At 40.8% G+C, this 9532-nt stretch overlaps 1 protein-coding gene across 4 annotated transcripts in view; it reads right to left on the bottom strand.

The window, feature by feature from the left end:
• Nucleotides 1-6210: 6210 nt before the first annotated feature.
• The window catches only part of FILIP1 (filamin A interacting protein 1), a 114285-nt gene continuing 110963 nt past the window's right edge, over nucleotides 6211-9532 (bottom strand). For all 4 annotated transcript variants that reach the window (XM_069851331.1, XM_069851328.1, XM_069851330.1 and 1 more), the window contains one exon: nucleotides 6211-7961. In XM_069851331.1, the coding sequence (XP_069707432.1) occupies nucleotides 7932-7961 (30 nt within the window). In that variant the 3' untranslated portion in view covers nucleotides 6211-7931. The remainder of the gene's footprint in view (nucleotides 7962-9532) is intronic.

Here is a 9532-nt window from a genome sequence, read left to right as displayed (position 1 = left end):
ACCCCGGAAGGGGGAGGAAGGGGAGAAGAGGCGGTGGGCGCGCGGGTGATGACGCCCCTCGCTACCTCCCCCTGCGTGCGCAGAAGCGGAGGGGGACACGTGACAGGAAGCGATCGCGCATGCGCACTCTCCCTGCGGCGCCGGATTGGGGGGAGGTGAGGGCAGGCAGCGCGGACGCCGCTGCGCGTGTGCACAATCGGGCGGGGCATGTGACCGGAAGCCACGCCCCCTCCCTGCCGCGGGCCGGGGGTGTTAAGAGACACAAGAGGGGATGGTTGCGCGCGCGCAGAAAGAGGGAGCACGTGACCGGAAGCCCTCCGCGCCTGCGCACTCTGCTGCCGTAACATGAGGTGGGGGAAGGCGCGCTCCCCACCCGCTCCCTACGGAGCGCCCTCCCGGAAGCGGAGGGCACGTGGCCGGAAGCTGCTGGGCTACGGGACGGGGTTGGGGGAAGGAGGTGGAGGGGGAGTCACGTGCCCGGAAGCCCCCGCGCATGCGCAGTTGGGGTGGGGAGGCCCCGGCGTTGCTTTCTGGCAGGGTTTGTGGGAGCGGGGACGCGTTAAAGTCGGAGGGCTGGAGCACCTCAGCGATGAGGACAGGCTGAGAGAGTTCATAGAATCATAGAATAACCAGGTTGGAAGAGACCCACCGGATCATCGAGTCCAACCATTCCTATCAAAAAAAAAAAAAGAGTTGGGGCTCTTCGGTCTCAGGGGAAGAAGGGTCTGGGAGAGGTAGAAGAAGGTGATGTCTCCTCTCATCATCTCTTTCTGCAGGCTGCCTGTCTCAGGAGCACGGTTGGATGGAGAGCTGGCGCCAAAGCTCGGACCTAGCAAGAGATTTGACTGCTGTGAAGTTCTTAACCACGTTAAAATTAGTCCTTGGAAAGTAATACAGTATGCGTTAGATTTCTGGGGGAAGTTATACATATACGTGTAAGTGCCCTTGTGGCATACGTTCTGTAACCAGCTTTTGCCTTGCCACATGTGATTGATGGAGATCGCTCCTCTGTGTATCCCAGGCTGATTAAAGGGTGCTCGCTCTCTAGAACTCCAAAATGAGGCTTGGAGCGTTTGTTTGCCCGCATATTCAGTATCGCAGGAGACCTCATCATGGCCTTCCGGGACCTGAAAGGGGCTATAAGGAAGTTGGGAAGGGACTTTTTACAAGGACAAGGGGGACTGGCTTTTAGTTGGAAGGGGGAATATTTAACTTGGACATGAGGTAGAAATTCTTGTCAATCAGGATGGTGCAGCGCTGGCACAGGTTGCCCAGGGAAGCTGTGGCTGCCCCATCCCTGGAGGTTTACAAGGCCAAGTTGGATGGGGCCTTGGACAGCCTGGTCTAGTGGGAGGTGTCTCTGCCCATGGCAGGGAGATTGGAACTGGATGGGCTTTAAAGTCTCTTCTATGATTCTAGATCCAACGGTAAGCCCAACTACTACCATTCCTACTAAACCATGTCCTGAAGTGCTGCATCTACACCGTTGGGCATCTCCAGTGATGGAGACTGTACCACTTCCCTGGTCAGCCTGTTTCAATGCTTCACCACTCAGTAGCAACTTTTTTCTCTAATATCCAACCTAAACCTGCCCTGGCACAACTTGAGGCTATTTCCTCTTGTCCTGTTGTTCTCCTTAGTTGAAGAGACTAACACTTACCTCACTACAGCCTCCTTTCAGGTAGTTGTAGAGAACAGTAAGGTCACCCTTCAGCCTCCTTCAGGGGAAAAAAATGCAGTTCACTCAGCCACTGTGGGTAACACTTGTGCTCCATATGTTGCCTTTTACTTGCCTTAGAAGATGACCTGTAAGTCAGGAATGTGCCCTTGTGGCCAAGAAGCCCTGTGGTATCCTGGGGTGCATTAAGAAGAGTGGCCAGCAGGCTGAGAGAGATCATCCTCCCCATCTGCTCTATTCTAGTGAGGCCGCATCTGAAGTACTGCATCCAGTTCTCAGCTCCCCGGTTCACAAAAGTCAAGGAACTACTGGAGAGAGCTCAGCGGAGAGCAAAGGTGATCAGTGGGGAGGAATATGTGTGTCATAAGGAAAGGCTGAGAGACCTGGGTCTGCTTAGCTTGGAGAAGACTGAGAGGGGACCTTATCAATGTTTATAAATATGTAAGGGGCAGGTATCAAGAGGATGGGGCCAGACTCTTTTCAACAGTGCCCAGTGACAGGGCAAGGGGCAACGGGCACAAACCGGAACATGGCAAGTTCCATCTGAACATGAGGAAAAACTTCTTTACTGTGAGGGTGACAGAGCACTGGAACAGGTTGCCCAGAGAGGTTGTGAAACCTCCTTCTCTGGAGATCTTCAAAAAAGCTGCCCGGACATGTTCCTGTGCAATCTGCTCTGGGTGAACCTGCTTTGGCAGGGGAGTTGGACTGGTTGATCTCCAGGGGCCCCTTCCAAGCCCCACCATTCTGTGATTCTGTAACCTAGCTTCAATTCACTGAGTAGTAATCACGTGGAAGGAGTGTGGGGGTAAGCATGCGTATGGCAGAAGAGCTACTGTATCAGGCACTGCTCAAAAGAGCAGACCACTCAGCGTCTATATAGTTCACTTTATTGGCACTTCAAAGTTTTTTTGTGAGGACATGTAGTCCTCTACTGTGTTTAGAGAGAGCACAGCCAAAACCCACTTTCAGCAAGTATTTATGCGTTTGCTTGATTTTATGAAATAATAATTAGAACTATTTAATTAAATAATTGTATAAGCATGTAATTCAATCTAAGACTTTTCGGCTGCCTATGGAACAGTTTCCATAAAACAAATGCTTTTTAATTCTCCAAAGAATCACAAGTATCAACAAAGAGCACTGAGGGGAGCAAATGGCCTGTGCAGATGCTGTCTGGCTGTGGCAACTCAAGAGACCTCTTTTCATAGGACACTTAAGCATCTAAAACACAAGAATTAACTGGGTGCCTAAATAATAATTTAGAGTTCAAAAATTCATTTCATTTAATTCCTTGTGGCATCTTTGCTAAGGCTATATCTCATTCTTAACCTTCGCATTATCTTGTGGCCCCTACCTTTTGCTGTCATCCCCTCCCTTGTTCCCATTATCACCCTTCTCATTATTATCTTTTGTTTTCAATTACCAGCTTCAGCTACGGTAACTTTTACTCCCTCAGACTCACAGAAAATCCAGTGAGGTGTAGCCTGGGATGCCAAGGGAACAACACTGCTCATAAACCTGTGCTGTGAGATGGCAAGAAATTTCTCTGGCATCAGGAATCAGCAGTATTGGGAATTCACAAACCTCATGCTGTCAGGTACGAGAGGACTGACAAGAAAGAGGACCTCAGTCAAGAAAACAAAGGTTGATGTGAAAGTTTTCCTTCAAAAAGTTTCAAACTGACTTAAAGGGGAGATGTTTTGCCTAGGGTCCAGACTAAATCCCATCCAGGAAAACCTCAAATAATGATCAATGGAGATGCTAAGTGCCCTGAACTTTTATGTGCTTATCATCTCCTCCATTTGTATCAAATGATATGCTAATGCAGCCATAGCCAAAAAAAACCACAAAAAAAAAAAAAACAAACAAAAACAACAACAGGATAAATCTGGGAAATGTGGTAACAGGAGAGAACAGGAGAACTTCCTCCTCTTCCCCGCAGTGACATCAGCTCCTGTCTGATTTTGAACTGGACAAATTTAACAAGGTACGATGGGGTACACATCCTTGTGGCCAAGTCCTGATGCGAGGGCAAGTTCTGACAAAGCAACAGCTGAAGTGAGGTGTCTGAACTAATTTTTGCTTACTATTCTGCATGATGTGAAAAACTTGAATGTACCACATAAATGAGATCCACCACTGTTAGCCATTTACAGCTCTCTCTTTTCAAGGAGTTGTATCTTAATCTGTATGTTCATCAGTAAGCTTGGCCTATACACACACTGTAACAGCTGTGTTAATTAGAAGCATGATCTTAATTTTTACCAATAATTACATCTTCCATAGCATAACTGGAGGCAATCACCGGGTACATCTTACTTCCATTCTTTAGAGAAATAAATAATATCAGCATAAATACTTCAATATATTTGGTTTACTTTTTCTGCTGGTAAGCTAAGGTCTTGGTTGGATATTATTCTACATCTTTACGGTAAGGCAAATTCATTTATATCCTGGCAAGCATAACCAACAAATTTCATGTTTATGAAATTCTACAATGAGGTGCTGTGTGATGTAGTGCACTTCACATTAGTTTGTGAGCAGATATGAGACAAATGGGTATGGAAAAAAAAAAAAACCATACATTTATAATGTTCCTATTTCATATGTGGAATGGCAAGCTGATTTATTAGGCACTGACAGCAATGCTTGATACACAGACATCTTACATTGTCAAGGCCTCAGTGTGTTACATTTATTACCCTTTAAGGCAAGGAAGAAGCAAATACATGTCAGGCCACCCAAGCAAACATGCTAAAATTACAAAATTGTACATTGAAAACTGAAGTCTGATCTGGGGGGGTATAAAATGCACCTTAAAATTGTACAAAAATGGGTGTATTGTACTTACTCTAAAATACCATTAACTGGCATTTACTTTTTATTTGTGTTCCATTAAGATCTCAGAATGGTTGTCTTCTGGCACTTATCCTATCACACTGCCTACTTTTTTCTAGGAAAGATGTAAGCAATACTTTTAAAAATCTAAAGACATAAAAGCTTATGCTGATAAACCCACTAATATTTAGAACAGGCAAGGCAAATAAAATGAATGCACTAACTGCTAAATAGATTGTTTCAGGGAGCAAATCTACCTAACTTAAAGCATTAAATTTGGAGTTTTCAACCTAAATGTTACTGTTCAGAAGAAAAGATAAAGCCCGGCAATACACAGTAGGAGGTGGAACATTCAGGGCATTTAACCTCCATTTTATATCTCGTTTTCTACATTAGAGATGGTTCTACAGAACAGGCAGTTTTATCTCCTCTTTGTGTCCAATTATGTTTCACAGTGAGGCAAAATGAAAATTTGTTGCCTGTAGAGTTTTTCTCTAGAAATTGAAGTATTGGAACATCATATTTTATCACCTATAATTATACTAACACAAGACTTTTAATCCTTTTTAGACAGTAAGAGACCTTAAAGAGAAAAGAGATCTTCACTGGTTTTCAGTTGCTTAAAAACTACTGATGCCTATAGCCCAAGGTAGCTTCTACATTGTCTTAGTCTGGAAGCTCTCCATGATTGCTTCTTTTAAAATTACAACACTTGTAGAAATAGAGCATACCTTTAGTCTATATTAATCGCCAAATATAGGCTATTTATGTGGCTAATGGACTTCCTTTACTAATTTGGTTTATATTCAAATCCAAATTAGGTAATACAAAAATTGACTAGGAACATAAGTGCATTGAAGATGAAATGCACCCTTTGAGTTTTAACCTTCCAGGCATTTCTATGAAATAACTTTAGTAGCTTGCCAGGTGTCAGATCAGAATTTATTATTCTACCTGCATAAACCATTATCAGTGACAAAATAGTGTGTATCTCCATGGGTCTTTTAAGCACAGTGTTACTCCTACTTCAAAAGCTACAGTTCATCAGAAGTATTTTAAAATCTAAATTATTTCAAAATCACCACGACTGTATTTATGCTTTAAAGAAACTTTTATTTTGCAAAGCTGAAGAATGTAATGTATTTGCAAAACTGTAATTGTTTATCTATTTGTTCAGGAATCATAAACCAAAAAGGGACAGCTTATACACACACTCCTACTGGATTAGTTTTATATTAAGATCTAGACAAGGAAAAAAAATTCTACGTTTATTGGGACCTTTTAAATCTAGACTCAACTTCAGAATAAGATTTTAGTTATATTTTACTCATATTTAAAAGCTGAAGTTTCTTTCAGGCATGTCACTGTCACTTTCAGATAGCCAGCAATTTCATTCCAGATGAGCTCAACGTATTTCTTAGCATGGATAGGTTTTGATTCCCAAGTAATGTTTGGAAAACAGAATATCTGGGTCATTACAATGTTTATTCTGCTGTGCAGTAAATTGAAATGTGGCACATACTAAACTTTATTCACCTCAGCTGCATTACTCTCTGAAAAGCTGGACTCGCTCTAAGGTATGATCTACAGACACAGCTATGCTATTAGCATATATTGTCTGCCTTAAGGAAAAAACCCAGACCACTCAAAAACTGCACATACCATCTGAAGTACAAGTTATACCAACAAAATTACTCTTTTGCAAGGATAAGCGGCATTTATTTTGATTACTCAGCATAACTGTTTTAGCAAATTTTACAACGCAGATCAACACCAAGAAAGTTTATACAGGTCTCAGAATATCCCACCTCTCTACAATGTCAGCATTTGCTGCAGAACTCATATCTAAAAGAAAAAAAAAACATCTCCTATGGCTAGCAAGCAAACTAAACCATGAAGTTCAAATTGGCTACGCAGCAGTCCATTATTACGGCTTCAAAGATGAATTGACCTCCTCATTTCTGTGGGACACTGAGTTAATGCGCTATTTCTGGTGTCCCACAGTATATCTCCTACAAGCAACACCGTTTTCCCTTCCAAAAAGTAGTTTTTCCCAGGAGCTTCTGCAATTAAAAAAGCTGCAGTATTTTAAATATGTGCCAGCGGTATTTTAAATATGTGTCAGTGACTTAGATTAAAAATAATTCATTGTAGAATGTACAAGAAGAAATGACTTTGTCTTGCTGTATCCAGCTTAATATATAATTCATTCAAAAATCATTTAAAGTACAGCTGCCACAGAACTCTCTGGATGCTATTTGAAAAGCTACAGCCACCATTATAAAATGTGCCCTTCAGCGTATGGCAGAGTGCACGGCGTCTCATTTATACAGTCCTGCTAGTCCAGGGCTGCATATTCTGATCATAGCAATAGGACATCTCTGCCAATGCAGCGAAAGCACAAGGTTAGAAGCCATTAAGCCATCAGGGGTTTGGCGATGGATTTCTCTCCATATCTTAACATCTGAATCAGTTTTACTCTGTACATCACTGTGATCCCACAGTGAAATGTCAAAAAAAGAAACTTCCAGAGCCATTGATTCTTTCCTTGTAAACAAATACATCTACGAGTACTGTCAACCTTAAGAAATTAAGAGTTAAAATTCAAACACTTGATTACATTTGCATAGTTGCGAAAATTTATTAGTTACAGTGTAATGAAAATCAACATTTTTGGTACAGGCAGAAGTAAAAACATACATTATATAGAAAAAATCACAGCTTTAAAAACTGGCTTATATTGTTTAAAATGAGTAAATCTGGTTGTATTTCAAGGCATTGGACTTCAATACTTAATTTTAAGCCAACCCATCACACAGTGCAAGAAATATTCTGCAACAGTACAGATTCCATACAGCAGTCTTCATAGTACTTAGTCTCACAGAATTTTATGGTGGCAAAACAATGTGCTGAATATTTTTCCATTTAAACACAAATCATTGTTGAAGTTAAATTTTTCTTGCTTTACATATTCTCTCTACTACAAAAATATCCAATAGCAAATTTGACAGTGTATTCTACAAATAAATGCGCCATGGACAACAGGAATCGCAACTTTGGGACAGTTACTTTACAAAGTGTATTATAAAAATAAATTATATGGCAAACAACAAACAAAATCAAGCACGTGCCTTAGGCTTTGCAAACCAAAGTGAAATTCAGCTGGGAGAAAGACTGCTTCTCTCTCTCTGACTATATACTTTCAAAATATCAGCAAGGCCCTTCGTTCTTAAAGCTCTACCAAGAAATATATATATAAAATCTTAACGGAAGGAATAAGTACTTCCATGAATAATCAGTAGCACAAGTGACCCTGGTGTTGATGGTAGAAAGCTTGTACAGTGATCCATCCAATGGGCAAGGAGGGCAGTGCACACAGAGCGTATAGTGGGGGCGGTAACTCATCTAGAGTTCATGCGTAACTGGTGAATGATGACACTCTCTAAAAGAAAAGAGCAAAACATTTGGTTTCATGAAACTGCAAATATATTACAAGCTACTTTAAAGAAGAACAATTACAATGGCAGCGCCAAGCAGTTTTCTTCTAGAAATGTCTCGCAGGCTTACTTGCACATCACTGGTTGATAAAAACAGTCCTGGCTTATGTTAGAAAGGGAGACTAAATTAGTACCAGGTTACAACTCGGAAGACTTTGGCTTCCACTTCAGTGTCAGGGCCATTACTCGGTTGTCCATAGGGAAATGGAGTAATGTAGTTGAACGGATTAAACCACAGGAACACCAAGGTTCCAGCCCCACACCTGCATCAGGCAGAGGACTTGGAGTTGAGTTTCTTGTATCCTATCTGAGCAAATCCACCATAAACCTGCTGGTAATTCTGAAATCAGGATTAGGAAGAGGTATGAGGTCAGTTCTCATTTTTAATTTAAATATGTCTTAGAAATCTATGCTGGTTTTATTCAGCAAGTCTACTTGAATTTTGCTACTGACTTTAACGGGGATAAATTGAATCCACAGCATTGAAAACTTAAGTGTTGGCATTGTCTTTGAAAGGCTGGGTTTAAGCTTGCTCTAATGTAGGAGATCCCCAATCCTGATTAATCTCTGGGCTCTGCTGAGATACTAATGACCTCGGCATCTGTTCTTCTCTCTATATACACTACTCTTATAGGCAACTTTTCAAATATAAGAATTTAGCAGTTGATGATGTTTTCCTTTGAAAAGGGGTATTTTATGCATTTTAAATAATATAATTGTACCAGTGCTAACTAGAAACATAGACTAATATATTTTAGAAACATTCATTTTCTTAATTGAAATTTTTTCTTTTCTTTCTGAAGATTCCTTCCTCTCTTAAAAGGCTGAAGATTTTTCAAAATTTACCCACAGAATGACACTGATCATGTATTTATTCCCTTTTATGTTTTTATTGAATTCTGCCTTCGTCTGCTTCCTAAATAATATTCGAAATTCGTCTGATGAAGTTCTAAGAGGAAAGGAAATCAAAATGATTTCGATGCCCTCCCAATGCCAGAGCGTTGCCACTAGATGGCAGATGGCAGTGATGCTTTTCATACCTGGTGAATCAGGAAAGCGAGCAGGGCTAAGGCAACTTTCAAGAACATGTGCTAAGAAAATGAAATAACAGAATTTCCCAAATAAAAAGTATGTATTTTCCACATAATTTATCATTAACAAATGTTTCCAACAATCTATGTATACCTGTTCTCCCGAATTTGAGCAATGAATGTGAAGGAATGACAAACTACAGTAAGATTTTACCTTGCACTTCTAGCTCTTTCAGATTACAATGTAAAAAATTGCACTTACTTACTTAATATCTGATTGTAACCTCAGGTGAACTCTCCCATTAACTTCAATGGGAGTCACACAAACTCTATATGAAACATTTTTTTCTTAATATTCATTATGTGTATTATAGATTAATACAGTTTAGATATAAAATTCAACAAACTAAATGGGTAGCAGAAGAATATCATGCTTGAACAGCAAAACTACAGTATGTTTCTGAACAAGTCTTCCTCTGCAAACC

This window comes from Phaenicophaeus curvirostris, chromosome 2 (assembly GCF_032191515.1).
Source record: "Phaenicophaeus curvirostris isolate KB17595 chromosome 2, BPBGC_Pcur_1.0, whole genome shotgun sequence".
Classification (NCBI taxonomy): Eukaryota; Metazoa; Chordata; class Aves; order Cuculiformes; family Cuculidae; genus Phaenicophaeus; species Phaenicophaeus curvirostris.
The sequence above is the reverse complement of the archived record's forward strand: the minus strand, read 5'-3'. Positions and strand labels throughout refer to the sequence as shown.